Source organism: Passer domesticus, chromosome 10 (genome assembly GCF_036417665.1).
Source record: "Passer domesticus isolate bPasDom1 chromosome 10, bPasDom1.hap1, whole genome shotgun sequence".
Taxonomy (NCBI): Eukaryota; Metazoa; Chordata; class Aves; order Passeriformes; family Passeridae; genus Passer; species Passer domesticus.
This window is the reverse complement of record NC_087483.1, coordinates 12,800,971-12,821,642: the sequence shown is the minus strand read 5'-3', so window position 1 is coordinate 12,821,642 and position 20,672 is coordinate 12,800,971. Positions and strand designations below refer to the sequence as shown.

Below are 20,672 nucleotides of genomic sequence, written 5' to 3'. Positions count from 1 at the left end.
AAACAGCTTTTCAAAACTTTAATCGCTCCCCCTAGTTCTGCATTCCTTTGGAAAGAGAAGCTGATAAAATTTTTGGCCAGAGGACCTGAAAAAAATTTTTAAAGAGTATTTAATCCACAAAGCTTCAACCTGCAGTACAAAAAAAGTAAGATGTCTGTTTAGAAGGCTGATATCCAACTGTAGTCCATTTTTCTTATTTTTCGTAGCTCCTTTTCCTGGGATTTAGACAGTTTACATGTAACCTCTCCTAATAATTCCATATGGCTTGTATCTTCTTGTTCCATTGCTGTGACATCTTCCTCATCTGAATCATCCTCTGCTTTTTCACTTTCCATTTCTACTTCATCAGCAACTTCTTCAGCACTGGAAGATGGTTGGAAACAACCCAGTTAATAGGTACTCTCACATACTACAGTACTATAGGGGAGAAGTATCATGCAAACAACTAAGTAAACAAGATTTTATATGTTTTTTTCATTTCAGTCTACCTACTATACTTCTCTTGCCATTTCAATTTCAAGCAATTTTTCAAATAGCTCTCCTCAAAATAAACTTAAAATAGTTTTCTTTCTTGAAATATAGTAGGTAACTGCAGAGCAGGTAGGTCAGCATTATTACAAATGTTACAACATTGCAGTCCTACAGGATCAGAAACGTTGGATATACTGCTAGAGGAGACAGTATTCAAGGTCATTCTTCTCTTTCAAATCTGAAAAGGGGTCACTTGGTCTTAAAACTGCTGCGATACCTAGAGCATTACTAGGAAAGAAAAAAATTCTTTGGTTGTTTGGGGTTTTTTTCTCTAAACATCGAGAGATGTTTAAAGTGCCTGTTCCCTTCTGAGTTCAAGAGTTTAAAGCCTGTAGAAAGTAGAACAAAGCAGAAAAAGCACAATTCCAACTAATTATATGGAACTGTTACAATTTAAAATGCATTAATGAATAGTATTATTTGAAGTGTCTGTTGTATAAATATTCCAGATCTGTTAAAAGTGAACTTCATGGCAAAACAGTACTGGTCTTCTAAAAATCATCTGTTCTAACACAAACTATTCTTTACTCACAAAATGTAAATGGAGAAGCACACAGTAATATTGCCAAGGAAAATAGAAGCATTTAATGTTAATAATATATCCACTATATAATATATACATTATACAGTGATAAATTGTGGTCAGTCTTCAAGGGCCCAATGCTTACAATTGCATGTGCCTTTAAATGCACAGCCACACTAGTCACCACTGCCAAAGTACAAGCTCTGCAAGTGCAAATATTTACGCAGGTCACTGAACTCTCACATTCTTCAGGACTGAAACTAGATGCAAGTTCCCATGTATTAGATTTCTGCCACTGGTCTGTGGATGTTCTGTTGTGCCATGCAGTCAGAGATCTGGCAGCAGTGGCCAGCACAACGTGACAGCAGCCAGAGCACACTGAGGAGCTGTGACTGTCCCTGGGTCAGCTCTGGACCTGCAAACCACCCACTCGTGTGTCTGGCAAATCCACACCAACACCTGATTGCAAGGACAGGCTTTCATCCCTGGTCTGGCAGAGTTTAATGAAGCACCTTCATGAATAGATGGCACAAAAATGCAATCACTGAACTGGCTTCAGTGTAAATGACAAGATATTAATCCTAATACAAACCACTGTCATAATCCCTGTGCCTGCATTCCTTTGATCCCAAAGGAGAAAGCTACAATTTTATGTACCCTTCAAACTACTCTATTAAATTGGCATTAATGCACTGTAAGCCAAACTTAGATGTGCTTACAGTATACACTTGTATTTTGTAGCTTAATTAGAGTTCTAAAGTTCTAAACAAATTCTTAAGATCAAACTCCTAATTTACTGGTGTATCTAGAAACTGAAACCAAAAGCTACGCAGCAAGTCATAGTAATTTCAAATAAAGTTGAGATTCTAATATTTAACCAAAAGTAGCACTAAAAAGCCATTAAATCCCTGGAATAAAGTTAAATTCATAGAGAACATTTGAGTGTAAAAGGCAGTGTTTTGTGTATAAGTACATTATGCAAAACCCAGCAAGAATAAGAACAACAAAAGAGCCAATACACTAAACAGCTAGACCATTACCACACTGAAGTATTCTACCAACTTCCTGAATAGCTAGAGTGTTGGAAAACTGTTTTTACACTTTGAACAAAGATGTACATAATTTAAAATAACTTTGATAACTAAAGAGAGTCCTTGAACATTTCTTACCTTTTGTTCTCTTTGGAGATGAGCAATGAGTTAATAAATATAGTGCAGAGGAAGGAAGCAGATGGCAAAACGTGTGCTGGAGTGTGCAAAAGCTGCAAAGATAAAACAGAAGCTTTATGAAAGGCTTTGTTGGTTGTGATTTTGCTTGTACATTTACTGTAATTACTCCTACCTCTTTGACAGCAGGTGAAGCTTGCTCCTGCTTGGTATGAACAACTGGTTTTCCAAGGTCTATATCCTCCTGTGCTTGCTGACGTCTGTGCTTTCCCAGCAGCACACTAAATGGTGTCACAGGAAGACTTTCTTCTACTGCCAGCTTGAAAAAATGTAAGTAGAATTTTAGTGTCACAAATCTAAGTTCTATCTCCTTTTAAGTTACCAAAACTCAGAAGAAACCCAAGTGAGAAAAGGCTACAGTCAAATTTAACTCAACTGAGCTATGTAGCTCTTCATACTCATTCTCTGTCAAGTGTCTGGAGAGAATCCTGCACAGACAGTTACAAAACTCCAGAATCTGGCCCCAAGAACACTAGATTTTAGTTTGCTGATCTACCTATTAACTTCCAAGCACAGAAGGTGGTGCTTGTGCCAGAAAACCAAAGGATGGGTTTTTCTGATTCCACAGAACCAGAACATCATTTATCTCCAGCATCACCTGCAGAGAGATTCAATTATATAATGGGAAGCAAAACACAGCACCTTGACTTTTGGCATTGTCCTGCATAAATATACATTAATCTGAACACCAAATTATTTCCCCACTCTCCAAAGAAACTGATTGCTCGTGCCCACAGTCCCACAGCATTTTGTATTAGAAAGATACTAACTTCTACTTTGATCTACTTTATCTAACCAAGCAAATAATCAAATGCTGCTGCTACAGTTTTAACTTCTTCAAAATTAATTAAAGAAAAAAAAAATTCAATTTCCCAGACTACCACTCCACAGAAATACATACTGGAATGCAATTCTGGAACTCCTTCTCACAGGTAAGTCACAACTGTTCATCTCCATTAGAAAGCATAGTTCAGACCACACTCAAGGTTCCAAGTGTTACAGAAACCAACATAAGGAAAGAAATTACTCAAACATTTTGCTTCATTTGTGTAAGCTGAATCTTTTAGAAAACTATTCTTTTTTTTCCCCAGGGGAAATGGAGAGCAGCTCACTGATACTTAAAAAAAAAAAATTTACAAACAGCACTTCTTGTCAAAAAATAAGCAAATCCAGATTACTGCCCCTTCAGCTAAGTGCCTGTGACTCCAGGTAAGATCTGGTGAGCATTTTCATGACAAAAGGGAATTTCAGTATGACAAAATAACCATCAGAATTTTGAACTGCCCTGCCCATCTCAGTCAGAACTTCTATGAGAGGTACCTGTTTGCTTGATGGCGTGAGCCTTTCTTCCAGAGACTTTGTGCTAAGTGTCATTAGCTCCTAAAATACAGAAGAATGCAGCACAGTTATCATATGTGAAACTGCTTTCTATGTTTCCACAGCTTGCCTACAGAAGCTTCCAACTGGCCCAAAACTTTTATCAGCCAAGTGGAAGAGGCAAAACCATCTCTTCCTCTTTATTTTGTAAAGAAACTGAAGAGAAGAAAGAATGAACCTAGAGGTTCTACAGGCTTTTTGGAAAACTAACAAAAAAACCCACACCCCCACCCAGAAATTGCAGGGAAACTGATTATCACATGGAACATTTGAATAATCAGCAATAATCCATACAGCCTCTAGATGCTTAAGTTAAACAGCACAGGCAATGTTCCCATGTTACCTAGTGTCTTGTCTCAATGAAGCACCATAAAACTATTCACAAGAATAGCAGAAAACCAGTAAATAATTTTGATCTTGGGCTGTTTTGGCAGTTTAAAGTTTTCAACAAAGCACAGCTTACAATTACATGAAATCAAAATAGGAACTTCCATGCTCATAAGCATAACTCTGAATTCCTATTAATCCATTTTAAAGAAAACAGTTTTCCCCATGAACCATCTACCGATTACTATTTCTTACTTGTGTATCTGTAAGAAAAAACAGTTGGGATTTTCTTAGCCAAAGGTATTTTTCTGAGCTCATCATTTCAGGTTCATCTCTTGGAATGAAAGCAGCAAGCAGGATCTTCTCTTTACAAAGATTCCTCTGGATGTAGACTGGCCGTGGCTCACTTGGTTTAAACACAAACACTGCAAAACCAAAAATATCTTCTTTTTAAATCAGGAAATTATTATGCTCCTGGCCAGTTGTCAAAACCCTGTGTATCACAGCCAGGAAGGCTGGACAGGATTGCCTCCAAGCACCAGTTCACAGGACTATAACTGGATAACTTTGCTCAGTAATAGAAGGGACCTTTCACAGTACTGCAGTCCAGAGAACACACTTGGAAATTAACATTTCTGTAGGAAGAGTTATCTTAATCTAATATCAGAGCTCTAAAATGTAGCTGCACAGTTATGCATTTACAAGAGAGGGTCAAAAACATTTGAGACCCTCACTCAGAAAGTGTGGTTAGTCCTGAGATATATCCTGTACCTGAAACTACCTGCTGGAAGAAAAGGTACCTCACTTTATTTGAATGCTGCTGTAAGAAATGGCTCAGTTTCCACAGGTGCAAGCACACACTGAAGTCCCTCTCCAGCTTTCATGGTCTGAATTCTAAGAAAACCTTTTCTAGAAATAGTGCTTCCCCAGTTTTAAATTCTGCTGATTATGACTTGTGAAAGAAGGCTTTGTACTTACAGCTGGACTCTTTGGAGAGCCATGAGACTGCAGCAATATGTTCAGAAAGGGGATCAGCCTGCAGAACTACGACGTTGAGGTGGGCACTCCACTCCACTGAAAAGCAAGCACAGCAAGAGCCAGAGGTGAAAAGGAGCCAAACAAAAGGTCAAACAAACACACAGGGCCTTAGCTGCTGGAAGAGGCAGCTCCACTCATTCCCTGGTGAATAAAAACACACAAATGCTACCAACTCCTACACAAGTGTAAGAAATACTACCTACTACTGGGTAATCATTCACCTAACCTAAGATTTATTCTGCACACACAAAGCACATGCACATGGACAGGATACTATCCTAACTATGAAAATAATTCCATTTCCACAGGGCATTTTGCAGTGTGTTAAATCTGGAACTGAACTAGACTTATTTAAAGGTTTCACACTAATTTCAAGTAATAAATTACTCTAGCACACATTCAAGCTGATCTTACATGCACAAGTGAGCAGGTTCCAGCAACACAGAAAGCCATAATCAGTGGCACCAATAAGGTACTTGGAACATGTTAGTCTCCCAAAGCAGATGTTCCTACAGAAGTAAAAAGTCAAAACAAATTAGTCACCTTCAGAGTTCATCTTTGTTTTTCTATGTATCTCATATGTATGTTACTCACAAGTCACAAAAAAACATTTAGTTATGATTTAGTTTTGGTATCTAAATCCAAAGTTTGCTTTTTGCATTCACCTCTAGTGGCATGAAACTCCACATATAACTCTCAGATAAGTCTGGTAAGTTCAAGTGTGCATAAATGCATAAGGATTACATGTTTCTACAGCATTCCAATATAAAGGAGGGATTTAAAACTCTAAAATAAATTACAAACCCACACATAACTTTAAGTATTCACACTGGGATTGGAAAATAATTTAATAATTAAAGAAGTTCTATTATTGTTTAGGAACTAGAACAAGAAAAGATGTTAAAAAAGGGTAATTATAGGCTGCTTCAGTTGAAGAAAGCATGTGATTTAATTTCTCAATCTCTTGTTTGAGAATAAGAGAACAACCTTGGGACTTTTAATGATAAAAGATTTTCAAAAAATTTTTGTATATTAAAGCATAGCCCTTTGAAATTATGCAGGTAATGCAGTAATTCATTCTATTCCTAGAGTAATTTACTTCCTTTTAATATAACAAACAATAAAGGTTAGAAGAGGAGGTAGCTGGCCTGGGAAAAGCTTGCCACTGCACCAAGCTGGTGGCCAAGCTGGGCTCACATGCCTCCCACAACTTTCCTCCACACCAGTTTCAGAATAACATTTCTCAATTTCTTATCTTAGAGGACAAACATAAACCAGACTTCATCACACAAAAAAAAGCATACAAACATACACACAACACATGGAAGGGAGAAACCTCTGTATGCTGCTATGATTCATTGTGTCAAGAGTCTTTAAAATATTGTGACCACACAATGATGATGTCTTTTATCATGACAGCATATAATGGAGCATTGCTGGGACAGTCTGCCAGGAAAACATGGATTTTTGGACAGAGGTTACAGAGGATCAGGATATGTATTTCACAGTACAGGTAAGGTCATCATGCCTTTATGGTTTATTGATATAATTTCCATTTGCATGCATGCATACACAAATAAAGAACCAACTGTTTGCATTTACACTTTTCCAGGACTCTGATTCACCCCTGGATTAATGGGGGAAAAGAGAAGTACTATCAACACACTACTTGTGTGCTCCATGATACAGATTTAAGGATGGGAGGTACAAGAGACATAAGCAAGTAAGAACGAACTGCAATGCTCTATTTTATTTTTAACCAACACTTAAAAGCCATTTCAGTATTTTCCATATATGAATTTAAGACTGATAAATTCAATGTTTATGTGTATATGTTTATGAACATATACAAGGTCTTGGACTGCTATGAATTGATTCCTTCTTTTCTGAGAGTTCAAATGAGACATAAAAGAGCAGATGAAAAATGTACCTTATATTTCCAGGTGGATGGCAAAATGTACACTTAAGATCCCAAGTAAGTGAATCCCATACAGTGACAGTTTCTTCAAAGCTAACAGCAAGCAGAGAGCCATCTTCTGAGAAGCAGCAGTTTGTAGCTTGGTAGTTGTGGTAGCTGCCCACGAAGTCACAGCTCCAGCTCACACTCTGGTGTGCTGCATTGAATGAACGAGCCAGTTAATTCAAGTCCATACATGAAGAAAGAAGAATTCAATTATTACTGCAAAATAGGCTCAAGGCAAGGCAGTTTTCTTTCACAGTTTTTGAACAGTGCAGAGAATGTGCCCTGTTTTAATATGAGAAACAGCTGGCAGGGTTTTCATTTGTCCTCAGTTTTGCATTTGAACCATGAACCTTGAGACTGACATGGTACAATACTCATACTTAGTTTGCCAACTCCATTACCTGTGCTCTCACACAGGCAGAGGTTAGGTTAAATGATACTCAAGTAGATTCAACACTTAGTGTTCTGGAAAAATTGTTCTGTCTTAACTCCAGCAGGAACACAGGAGCATTACTCAAAATCTGAACACAGCTTGCATTTGAGTCCAGCATAGCCCATGGTTCATCTACAGAGGATCTGAGCATCACCAAGTGACCCACCAGCATGCTTCCTTCTGTTGGCTCAGCTGCCATTGCATTCTGTTTGGACACCTTTCCCACTGTTGACAGTTACCAGAAAATAAACTGGAGAGAAGTGATGTACTTACCACATTAACACACATTTCCCAGTATAAAACAATTCCTACAGCATGCTTTTGAAACATTTGGGTAGGATGAGAAAACAAGGGAAAATCACTCTATGCTAAGTTACCCTTTATATAATGGCTACAAGTTGATGATTAAAAGACCCGCCTGTAAAAAAAAAAAAAAAAAAGAAAAAGAAAAAAAGGAAGCCAGAAGCAATTGAGTACTTCCAACTGCATGGCACCATCTAGAGGCCCAGCAAGAGACCTGCTGCAATTAATACATACCAGAGTTAACTCAACTGAGGAGCTCTTTGCTAAACTAGTATTTGCTGCAGAGAAGCTGCAGCATGTCAAGCCTTTCTACCTGAGCATTCTTACTCTGCCCCACTGGGCAAATACAGCACAGCAGTCACCACTAATTGGTACTTTCACATATGCCATGAAACAGAACCCTGCAGCACTTAAAATACAAACACCATGATGAGGCCAGTCAGCAGATACAAAACTATCTTGTGGAAGGTGAAAAAAAATTAAGTTTCATCCCCAACTGACACTATAATCAAGATCAAAGTAGCTTCTCATTAAGTTAAGGTATAATTTAGCCTCAGAATAATTTATGAAAAAAAGCAAAGCCAAACACTTTTCAGATACCATTGGGGAGATTACTACTAATACAGTAAATGACACAAGGTTTTGTCTTTCTTCTCATCAGTGGCCACAGTTGAGGGACAAAGAGATTGGAAAGAGAAAGTCTGCCAAATGGAAACCCTAGCTCCAAAGTACTTTTGAACATGTTCTCACCTGCCCATGAAAAGACAGATTACTAAACTGCAGCAGTTCAGCAAGACCACTACCAGAGCTACTTAGGAACATGAAATGACAAGACAGCCAAGTGGCAGGAAAGTGCCACTTCACTTAAGTGTGCCTGACACTGTAATAACATTGAAGTAAAAGGACATTAATATGTTGGAAATCTTTTGTATTTCATGTCCAAAGGCATACAGAGCAATAAATAAACATACAGAGATGGTCTGTTTGAAAGAGGTGAACATCAGCATGCCTTTCAAGAGGTTAAATTTGGTTATTAAAAGTATCTTAGAAATACCTAAATACCCATTCCATGATGTTCAAGTACCTAATGGAAAGGAAGGATGTTCAAAAAGTGAACTCTGAAGTGGTGGATATGTTGAATTGTGGAAGTGCTATTATTTTACTCTAAGCTCAAACAGAGTAACACATTTCTGTATCCTGCTCCTTTGAGCAGGAGACTCAAATGAAAAGCTGACCCAGAGGACTGACAAAAATCCATTTTCTTAGCATGGAAAAATCATTACCACAAACAGTTCTTTAACCAATGAACACAGGCTGCCACTCCCTTGTGCAGCAGCTTGCCAAGGTCTTTGGCTACATCAGGAACCTCTACACCAAACTAATACTGTGGAACTATGGCAGAACTCCATCACAGGATGCTCAGAAGAACACAATACTTCATGCAGCAGCAGAAGCAAATCAATGCAGGGAACTAAGCAAATGAAAGTAGGGTCATAATTCCTACAGCATGACTCCAAATGTCATTGTAGGTCCTTTCCAACTCAGCTTATTCTTATGGTTCTAGGTTACAAGGTGCAAGTAAGAGTTATATTCTGGTCATGCTTACCTTCTGGGTCAGAGTCTTCCACCATCACCCAGACTTTAAACACACAGTCTCTGCCAGTTGTTACCAGTATGAGAGAGTCATCTCCCAGTTCATCCATGTCACGAAAGCACATGTCTGTGATGTGGTTGTCATGGGGCGTGTTTATTCTGGTGTTCAGTGAAAAGCTAAAAGAAAAGAAAGCAAAAGCTTGCCATTCTATTTAATTTGGAACCTGGGGAAGACTTTAGTTCAGGTTGATTCTGGAATGGGCAGGGAGAAGAGCAAACAAAGGAATTTCTAAGTAAGACAGCAAATGGTATCACATTGACAGATCAGGTTTCCCTAGTGGCTTCCATACAGTAGCCCAGCACCAAAAATTACCAGTAGGCAAACATCTCTCAAATACTCAGCCTGAAACCTGGGCATTCTTTCCAGTACTTAGAAAATCAGTCACATGGTTGATCTGTGTAGTAGCTTTCTTTTGCCTTGTTTCTTTAAGAAAATAATTTGTAGTCAAAATGTTAATTTTTTAATAGGAAAATTAGGGAAAGACTATTAACCAGATGCATATGTTAGCTAAAAACAAAGCCCAGCAATAAAATTATAATCTTCTGAACCTTCTGGCAATTAATGATGGATTACACAGAGGTGGGCAAACTGTATGAGCCACAGAACCATTCTGTCAGGCCCTTGATTTTTAATACCGAGAAAATATGTGAATTTAAGTCCCATGGTTACAACAGTCTCTGATTACTGTAAGTAAAACAGATCCAGAGCAATTATTTCCTGTGTGTATTCAGTGCAACTCTGTGCTCTGCTGCAGATGCCGTAGTGTGCATGGTACCTTCCCAGGTCTGGAAAAACCCTGCCTTTGCAAGACAATGCCTGTGCAGGGATTTGTGTGACTGACAGCTGCAAGGGCAGCTGTTACCTTTACCTTTGTGTTTCTTCACTGTAGAACCACAGCTTCAGCTGTAGCTCGGGGTCAGTCACCTCCTCGCTCTCCTCCACCGTGGCCAGCCAGGTGCCCTGGGCGCTGAACGCGACCTTCACCAGGTCCGACTGCTTCAGGCCCTCCTGGTGGATGTACTGCCGCTGCACGATGTCCAGCTGCAAAGCAAGGCCACAGTGGGTTTCAAACTCAGACAGAACTGGAAGAGACACCACTCATGAAACCACAGAGGAAGGATGTTCTGAGGGCTCCACTTAGACCTGACTGGGCTGTGGCATGAAGAAGTATGCCAGCATGTGGGAAAGCAGAATTAGAGCACATGCGTTCCACAATGATGGAAAGTGTAAGAAAGATTCAAAAATAATTTGAAGGTGTTTTACCTACAAATTTTTTACATTTAAGAGGATACACACTGTTTTACAGTACTTTTTTCAATATCAGTATTTAGATTTGCTTAGCACGTGAAGTCAGAGATAAAGCCAAGAACAGGTCAGCCTGGAATCCAGCCTTGTGGGATACCGGCAAGGTTTTTTTGCCATTTGCCATATTAAGTCTCCAAATCCTGATGCACAAGTTACTTAAGTAAGTTAAAGTTTTGGTATAAGTCCATCCAACTTACACTGAACAACTGTTGGTCACTCTGGAGGGAATAGAACTGCAAGTGGCCTGGCTCTCCATTCAGGACCAAAGCTTTGGTTCTAGGATCAACCACTAGGCCAGTCTTGACATCCCTACCTGGAAACAAAATTCAGATGACAAATGACCAAAGCTGTCAAGTGACACATTCCATCCTCTAAGTGGAAGACAAATTTTACTGCACTTACTTTTGATTAGCCCTTGAATACTTCTGGAAAACCTTAGGTTGCTGTTGATTATTGTAATTCCTGAAAGAGAAAGCAAAGACCAAGTCTTGCAAAAGGCACACATCTCATGGTGGTAAAGAACTGTAACCATGTGTACTGTTAAATGCATCTTTTCCCAGTTTATGACACCAAGGTGAAAAGCCAAGTTACAGCAGTCACCAAGCAAATTCACAGAACTGATCAAAGAGCAAAAGAACAAGAATCTGTCTTTTCAGATCACTAATGAAATTTTATGCAGTTCTTAGTTAATTCACCCAAAATCAACAAAACAAATCTCAGACAGATTTGCATTTCCATTGAAGTGATATTTGGATGTGTTTTGGCTTACTGTTGTCTGTGTGCAGGGTGCAGCAGAGAACACCATCAGAGGACATGGAGATGCACTCGATAGGAGACCCCAAACGAGGCAGGAAATCCTTCTGGCATGAAGACTCATTGTGCCACTGGACTAGAACAGATTCAACTCCACCACTCAGCAACCTGGTTCCTTTTCCAGCAACAAAATACAGTTAAAAGGTTTGCTTAAAAAGAAATAAAATCAGCAGCCTGTGTCTTTACAATGATAGACAGACATGAGTTTCTCAAAACTTTTTAAACTGTCACAAGTAAACAATAATACCAAGCCAATACAGACATACATGCTTCTCTTTATCTCCTGTTAAATTGCTAGAGAAACATGGATTAAGTAACAGGAACTTGTGTCTACAGTGAAATTTAAGCAATGCTTTGGGAGTAGTAGATCCCATCACTTTCTGAATCAGCTGGATATTTGTGTTGGGATACAGCTGAATTGTTCTCCTGTGAAAAGTACTTTGCAGTAAGAAATACCTTAAGAAGAATAATTCAGATCACACAATTCCGATAGAAGTGTAGTATTTCTGACAGCAGGTATGAGCTCAGAGCCTGATTTGTTTTATTTGAATGCAAGTAAAACTGGCAAGAACTCATCAGTAATATTTATGAAATGGAAGGGGAGGAAGAGCAGAGGCGAGGGAGAAGAGCTGAGAGAAGGGGTTAGATTTTTCCTTCTACAACAAGAGGCAGATATTTGACATGATAAATGCCAATCAAAATGCATATAAAAAAACCTCCTTTGGTTTTTATTTCAGATCCTTCCTGGATACACTTAAAATTCTAGAAACTAACTTGTTACTAAGTGGACAAACTTGGAGCTTCTATAGATTCTTTCTTGTCTGCTGCAACACTTCAAATTTGAGAAGGTTTTGTTTGTTTGATGGAGATTTTTGGGGGTTTTTGGTAGGGTTTTCTTATTGCTTTGTTTTGGTTTTTGTTTCTCTTTTACTCACCCTCCATAGAATAAGCCAGATCCATGACAATATCATGATGCCAGTGCAGTGCAGAATATGTGTACGCTTTCCTGTCGTGGAAATTCCTCCTGTGTGGAGAGGAACAAAACAATTATTTACTCACAACATCAACAACAGAGTAAACCAAAGGAAATATTGAACTGAATCAATTATATCATCCTGTCCTCTAACTTCTAGACGAGTTTATCCTATGCTCAAGTGATGCAGAAGGAGGAAAGGAACCACACTACAGGTTTTCAGAAGCCTCCTAATCCAAACCTCACATATTAGATGTGAGGTAGCAACCCAGCCCTGGAAGCAACTTAACCATGTAATGCTTTTAATCGTGTATTCCACTGATGTGCTCTTCTACTCACCCATAAAGAGTTATTTCACCTGTTCTTACATTACCTTTTATACCCAAGTTTAGATTTAATGCAGCATAACTTAACATAGGCATTTTTCCACTTGACGTATACACTGTCAGCACTGCAGGTTCATTGCTCATTCTGACTTCTGAAAACGGCAGTGCTAAGGACAAATTAGACTGCTTTGCTCAGGTTTGACTTAATTCCTACGGTCAGAGGAGTTAATGGGATACAGTTAACCAAACAGCACATACCAGAGGCGAATCTTTCCATCAGCATGGCCAGTTGCAATGCAATCCTCTGTAGGATGGCACACGACACAACTGAAGCGATTGTCTCCTTTTGTCTTCGCTGTACTTAAAGAAAACCTTCAAAAGTCAAGAAAGGAACTTTAGTTGTAAGAGTTAGGTTGGTTTTTCTACAACAAATCTTCAAAAGGATCAGCTAGTGCACACAAAAAATAATTCTGATTAGAAAAATGAAATATTTTCAAGTTGTTATGGTTATATGCACTCTCAAAAATAGTGACAGACTTATTTTCCTCTTGATTTCCTTAATTCTTCACCTTCAATCAAGGTGATAGAGTTTTTGCTTCTGTCTTTCTCTCCCTCTTCTTTTCTCCTGCTTCCCTCCCGCTGCCTGGGCACTGCCCAAACTATGTCACTTGTTTCAGTCAGCAACAACCTAAGTATTTAACTGAAAAAAATACATTCCTGAGCTGCAAAGGTAAGGTACCACTGCACTGATCTGCTCCCTGTTCACTTCTACAGAAAGCTTCTCATATAGTGACTACATCCCCTCCAGCAGAAAACCAAATATGAGACCATGTGTGCACACATCATGAGTTAAAAACCATTTAGGATATATCAGACTGGATGAATATCTGACATTTTTATTGTTATTCTTACCTGTTCAACAATTTCCGTTTAAAAAAATAAACTTGGAGATTCAGATCCTTCACTGATACCACATATGAATCCTGTTAAAGTAAAGCCATTTATGACATACAGATTATATTTTCACACAAGAAAAAAATGAAGCATATTTCACTACAAAATACTTTACTCTGGAGACAACACATAAGTTGATGTTGAGTACTTTCCCATTATAAGTGTCAAAGTTTCATTTTTGTAATACTAAAAAAGTATAGTCCTTACACTGATTCATTTACTTCCAGTTTTGTTTCAGTACTGCTGTGCTTTGTATAAAGGCATAAACAGCATGGAGTTAATTTAAGAGGAAAAAAGAACCCCAACCAACCAACATCCAGAGAAGAAAAAAACCCAGAGGTGAACATACTTCTCTTCCAAAAGCAATTTGCTTCGTTGATGCATCCACACCATCCAGAACCACTGAGAGCTCCTTGCCTTCCAGATCTTGGCCTGCTCCTTTTGTCAGCTTAACTGAGACCAGCTGGAATGTATCTGACCAAAGAAAAAACTGTCTGAAACCAGCAGCAGTACTGAAGAACGAGGACCAGGCAGTGGGTACCACTGCAAGTGTAAGCTGAAGAAGCCAAGGGAAGCTGCATAGCATTTGCTCTTGCTCTGAAGTAACAATATATTATAGTACACAGCAAGGCCAAGATGTATTTATTGCAGACAAAATCCCATTAAAAAACACCTAGGCATGCTGTGAATAGGATGAGTCTGTTTATGGTAATAAATGCTTAAAGTGAGAGAATAATCCCCAGCACTCATACCCAACTTTAGTAGTACAACCTGTACCCTGGTGAGCACTGCTCAAATATGAACTGCATCTATGAGACCACATCTATGCAGTATATGCTCCAAAAGCAAAGACAAGCACTCTTCTAGACAAATATTGGAATGATAGATGGAGCAGAACGAGAATGAAGGAGGTGCAAAATGCAGGAGTACACCCATCTGCCACAGGATTTAAAAAATATTTCACAAGTGGCATATTAAAGCCCATTCTTGCAGCACACCACTGGAAGAGCAGCACAGACACAGAATGACTGAGATGACATGGATGATGCTGCCTGTACTGTACCTCGTTCACCCTGCTTTGGAATGACAACAAACACTGAGTCCTCAGCACTAGCAAGCGTGTACAGTGCCAGAAGTTTGGGTCCTACAGTGAAAGTCTGAAGAAAAAAAAGAGAAGGAAATCAACAATTACTACATTTGTGTGTACATCTTTAAAATAAGGAAATCACGTCTTAAAGAAATGTTCATGTATTAATTAAAATTCTCAATTCTAAGACAAATACATCTTAATTCTATCCAAGACTGATATCAATCTTAAAACAGTACTAATAAAATATGAAAAATCAGATTTACTGAAAAGCCTCAGGATCCCTAATACAAAACAGAAGGCACACCCAGAGGTGGGTATTTAGCAGAAAATGTGAGCAAGAGTAAGCAGCCCACATTATCAAGCTATTGGATCAATTCCTATTGGTGTATCCCAAACTGCAGAACATTTCCAGAGCTACCCTGGACTCAAAACTGCAGCAGGCAGCAAAGTCAGTATGTTAGCACATCTCCCACCTTCTTCCCCAAAAGGATCTGCATCATTATCATCATCACACATTCTCTTACTGCCATAATTAGATGGGTTTTAGGTTGTATTCATAGTAGAACAACTCATCTCAGACTGATTTGTGTCCATTTTTGACATGCTCTTAACAGGAATAAGTCAACATACTTTAATGGGAATGCCATCCATGAAGTCCCATAGCTTAATGGTGCCATCGAGAGAGGAAGAATAGAGCTGAGGATAAAAAAACCACAAACAACTATATAAGTAATAGCAATATATCAAAACCAGATTCTATATAAAATCACAGCCATGATTCCAGGTAACTGAATAATAAAAATACAGGACAGAGACCACCTCTGTGATGCCTTCCAATAAAGTGCCAACACAACACTGTTACTGTAGTTTGAAATGTACATTGTCACAAAGCACAGATACCCACTATGTAAAGATCTAATGTTGCACAGCTAATATGCAGATCAGTCCCTCTTGGAAAAGAACTCTTGTTTATATCCAGACACCAAAAAACCCCAAGCAAACTAGGAGCAGGGAAGGCAGGCTGGGGGCAGAGGGAGCCACTGGGCAAGTTAAAGGGACTTAGTCCCATCTGCGTCACTACCAGCACATACAGAAGGGCGAACACCAACCACAGTGTTTCTGACCTTCTCACATGCCTCTTTTACTCTTTCAATCAATTTCAACCGGAAACTCTGCCGCATTTCCCTTTTGTTGTCATTCCATTCAAGAAGCCTCATCCACGTGACACTTCACGTTTGTGTGTGTAGGAAACCGACACAGCTCTGCCCTCCTTGTCAGATTTCAGCCAAACACCAGCCGGACGATGCCCTTACCACCCGCAGCCCCTTCCCAAGCTGCAGCCAGCCTCGGGACAGCCCCGCGGTGGCACACAGGGTGACACAGCCCGGCCCTCCCCGCACAAACCTGCGTGTGGTTCTGCGGGTTCAGCTGGATGCCGGTCACCAGGTCGGCGTGGCCGCACAGCAGCCGCAGGGTCTCCTCGGTGTTCACGCTGTGCACCTTCACGAAGTCCCCCGAGGCGTACAGCAGGTACCTGCAGCGGGGAAACGCCGTTACCCCGGCCCAAGGCGCCCGGGCGCCCCGCGGCAGCCGCAGGCCGCGGGGACACCGGCGGGCAGAGCGCGGCTCGCAGCTCAGGAGGCCCCCCCACCCCCAGCGCGGCAGCCTCGGTCCCCCGGCCCACTTGCTTGGAGTCGGCGGAGAACACGGCCCTGGCGCCGCGCTGGCCGCCGCCGCCGCAGCGCACCACGCGGAGCGCGCCCGGCGACACCATCTTGTCCCGCCGCCGCCCGCGCGCGCCGGCCCCGCCCCGCCTGGCCCCGCCGCCGCCGCGTGCTGCGGGCGGGCGGCGCGCGCGCCCCCTCACGGAGACACCGGAGCGGCGCCGAAACCGCCGCGTCCAGGCTGTCCCTAAACACTGCCGGGAGCTGCGCAGCTCCCGACAAACGCCTCCTCTGAAGAAGTGGTTAATGTCCCACCTGAACCTCCGCTGTGCTCCCGCCGGTTTCCTGGGAGCAGAGCCCCCCCCCCTCACCTGGCCGCCAGGTGGTTTGTACTGGGCTCTCCGCCCTTCATTAGTGCCCCTGCCGAGCGCCCCTCAGAGCGCCCGTGAGCGTGGGGAGTTGTGGAGCTTGTGGACATGCTGCCCATGCCCACTACCGAGATTTTCGTCCGAAACCTCCCCCGGCTGCTCTCCGCGGCCATCCCCAGGATGGAAGGCGGCAGGAGCGCGGGGCAGGGCTGCGCTGGCCCGTGAGGGGCTGTGCCGCTGTCACCCCCCGCCGGCACTCCGGTCCCTCCTGGCCTCAGCGTGCGGGACGGGCTGCCAGGGAGAGTGCTCTGCCTGGGTCTGGAATTGAGCCCGTCTGAGGAGAAAAATGCGTAAACTCCCGTGTTTAAGTGAGCAGAAAGGCTGAGCAGAGGAAACCGATGGGTAAGCTTTGCTAAAACCCCCCTTGTTCGCCGACTTGGACGAGCTGTGGGTTTGCCGAGTTACCGAGCACATCGTGTTCTCGTATCGGGAGGAAAACCGCTGCCAGAAGCAATGCGAGTGTCTGGAGCACGCAGTGATTTATGGTGTCTGCGCCCTTCAGTGCTGCTCCGGAATAGCAATTGCAGTTCTTGCACAGCTGTGTAGCTTTGGCGGCTGTTCACGCTGTTGAAGGTATCTCTGGTACGCCTGTAATTGGTTTTTATACAGCCACCCTTCACAGACAATAGCAGGGACAGGTGCGTTATGATCTAGTTGTGATCATGTCCATGCAGTATTGTGGCCATAGGGAGCTGCGGGTGGGTGAGAGAGCACAGTGCACCCAGAAACCTGGCTGCCAATCTCAGGTGCTTTGGCAATTGAACAGTGCACTCTCTCCGGAGCTTAGGGCACAATTTACAAGAGCTGCCGAAAATGCAGTTGGGTGCAGCAGCTGTGTCGTGCTCTCATTCTAATGGATATTTTAGACCCAAAGGCAAATGCAACCTAGTGCTCCTCCTGTATGGGACAGTATATCATGTCCAGATCCTGAGCCACAGACACTCAGTAAAGCCAGAGTTCTGTCAAAGAGGGAAAACCCGAGGTATCCAGGAAAAGCCAGTCCCTTTAATCCACATTACTATATGAATGGAACTCTTTTGTCAGGTCTACACTAAATGTAGTCAAGTCTTGTTAAAACACAGGAACTTTGCATACTTATTCTTCTCCTTGATAAAAGAGCAAGGCAAATACATTGTGCATCTTAATGCCTATGTTTTTGTGATGCACATTTATTTTTATCATTTTAGGAAATCAGCCCTAGGCTTTGAAGCTGATAAACCATGTAGAGATCAAGACTACCCCCAAACAGATATCCTAGGGCAGGAGCACAGGGTGATAAAGCAAACCAGATACTGCTAGCACCAGTGCAGAGCACTGTTCTCCCACAGCACAGCCACTGCTCTCAGCACTGGCTTTCTCTCCTTCCAGCAGCACAATTAATTGGATTTTCCTTCCCACACTCCAGCAGAAAACCCAGTCGTGCAGCCACAATTAATGTGATTTCATTATCAGTTTCACTTGTTAGTTATTATATACAGGGTTTTTTCAAATGTAGATGCTCTGTGTAATTGTTCCAAGTAATGCTGCACAAAGTTTTTAGTGGTGATGTTCAAAATATGGAATATTTGTGTGAATTAGATTTGGTCACTATGGCAGAGTTTAAAAGACTTTTGTATTCAAAGTTAAAGTGGTTGCCATAAATTTGTTAGGAAAAAAATAATAATTATAAATTATAATATACAATTATTAATAACTAATAAACACACACAGAGTGTGTTAAAGAAAAAAACAAACTTTTTTTTTAGATGCACTCAGCCTTTTAGTTTGTTGTCATAACCTATATTTTAAGTGTGGTTTGATGCACAGGTGTATAAAGAACCAAGACTTACCTGTACCAGTTTTTGGAAGTTGAGATATTAGAAGATGCTGAGAGTATCTGGTTTGAGTTATTCAATGGAGAAAGGAGCAAAACTAATCTAACCTGTTGTTTGATTTTATTTGTTTGAAGTGGTGGCCTTGTATGCTTTTTCTAATCTATTTGTTTTAATTTCCATTTCCAGTATACAAAATTCTGCAGAAAGGTGCTTTTGTCTTTCCCAAAGTAGTGACTCGATTCAGTAAGGATTCAAGTGTATTCAGTTGATGGTTGTTTAGGAGGAATTAATCAATAGAATGTAATTGCAATTACTAGAAGGTGTATCTTTGCATATTTTTGAAGAAATGTATTGCAATGGATTGAGCAAATAGTTCATAAATCATAGCAAACAGTATTGGCCAAAGATTTGTTTGCATTTAGAATTCACTGTGTGGTTGTGTAAGTAATTACAGGTAAGCTTGTTGGAGAGAATGCAGCTGTAGTTCTGAGACATCTCTTTTTTAATGTTGTAAATAAATATAGAATAACTTTTAATATGTTACCAACTTAGATGGAAATCCTTCCAGGCCAAGAGGTGAGTTCTTTGTAACAAGTGTTACCAGTTAGGGTTATGTACTCTGCCTAGTCTGTAAGCTTCTAAACTGTCCCAACACCTGTGAAATCCAATGTAAATAATACAGTGTGAGAGTGATTAAGAGAAAAAACTCTTGTTGTGACTTCAAGGAAGCAGAATGACAGTCCTTAAGGAAGGGTACTGCAGTTCATTAAGTCAGTAGTACAACACAGGACAGATATCTGATTTAAAATGCTCACTACATTTTATATTTGTCTTGGTTTTCAGCAGGTTTCTTACTTGCCTGTACTCTCTTTGATCTCAGCCTTGCTCCTGAATAGAATACCCAGCTCTGTATCCCTGTCTGGAGCCTGGGAGCTGTGAGCAATCCTCCCCACACTCTGCTTTCACACCGGGATGCTGGCTGGCCAGCATTTCAGCACGGGGCAATGGATCTGGTACATTTCAAAATCTGTTCTCTTTGTAAACTCCACTGCTGGTCTAGAATGCCTTTTTGTCTTCCATTTTGGGCCCTTCTCAACCAGTGGTGCAAACAGGGTTCTGAAATACATGCCTTGAAGTCTTCTCTAAGGAAATCAGAGATAAGAAAGGCTGCTTGTTTAATAATGCCTTTGTTTAGGAGGTGATGTGTCTGACTCAAATAAATGATTACTAATTTGCCTAAGTAAACTTAACACAAAGACAATATACTCATATGTTGACTTCAGTTCGGGGGATGTATTTATTTGAAGGGAAATTACACTGTTTCCTTTGTGGTACACAAAAATGAACATCTCCTTTGCTGAAAGAAAAATGAACGTGACAGAGATGAGAACGGAGCATGCGGCGGGAAGGCGTGGTGGTGTGGGAAGCAGCTCTGCGGGAGGGGAGGCCTGGCTTATGGAGAGAGGGTACTTATAGCAGTTACTCATTACAGTAACGAGTCACTAGAGGGTGCTGGAAGAGCGACTGCAACGTGAACAACTCCGTGCGTGAAGTGCAGAAGCCCCGAAAAGAGGAGCTCGCCAAAGGCGTGGTGCCCCTCAGAGCTCTCTGTTCCGACCCAGCCCTGCCACAGACAGCACGCTGGTGTTCTATTGAATCCGCTGCTGGCAAAGGGAGGCACCTCGGAGGCACTGTTGTGTGACACTGTTTCCTCAGCAGTGCTCAACAGGTGATGGCAAAACAAATGTAAACATTGCAATCACTTTTACAAAGTTTTGTTTTTGGACTGAGCATATGGCGAGAATGAGTAGAGGCAAACTCGATACACTGAAATTTGAATCTTGATAGTGATTCTGAAGTTGGTCTACAAAATTATTTCACGTCTGTATGTTTTGGTGTCTGATAAATTGTGAAAGAGTAAATAGTATCG

At 41.2% G+C, this 20,672-nt stretch overlaps 2 protein-coding genes across 2 annotated transcripts in view; one reads left to right on the top strand and one right to left on the bottom strand.

Annotated features, from left to right (window-relative positions):
- Window positions 1-3: 3 nt before the first annotated feature.
- On the bottom strand, window positions 4-16,653 carry WDR75 (WD repeat domain 75). Its single transcript, XM_064433827.1, has 21 exons — window positions 16,525-16,653; window positions 16,241-16,370; window positions 15,467-15,532; window positions 14,810-14,903; window positions 14,096-14,220; window positions 13,705-13,775; window positions 13,051-13,164; window positions 12,429-12,517; window positions 11,450-11,608; window positions 11,083-11,142; window positions 10,878-10,993; window positions 10,244-10,416; window positions 9,328-9,491; window positions 6,953-7,136; window positions 5,437-5,531; window positions 4,963-5,058; window positions 4,240-4,409; window positions 3,601-3,660; window positions 2,396-2,539; window positions 2,224-2,315; window positions 4-363 (listed from the first exon to the last, which is right to left on the bottom strand). Exons 1-21 carry the CDS (start codon window positions 16,608-16,610, stop codon window positions 159-161), a joined length of 2,493 nt encoding a protein of 830 aa, XP_064289897.1. The 5' UTR covers window positions 16,611-16,653; the 3' UTR covers window positions 4-158.
- A 485-nt stretch (window positions 16,654-17,138) lies between these two features.
- COL5A2 (collagen type V alpha 2 chain) overlaps window positions 17,139-20,672 on the top strand; it is a 172,560-nt gene continuing 169,026 nt past the window's right edge. The window contains exon 1 of the mRNA XM_064433797.1: window positions 17,139-17,270. The gene's annotated coding sequence lies outside the window, so the exon portion shown is untranslated. The remainder of the gene's footprint in view (window positions 17,271-20,672) is intronic.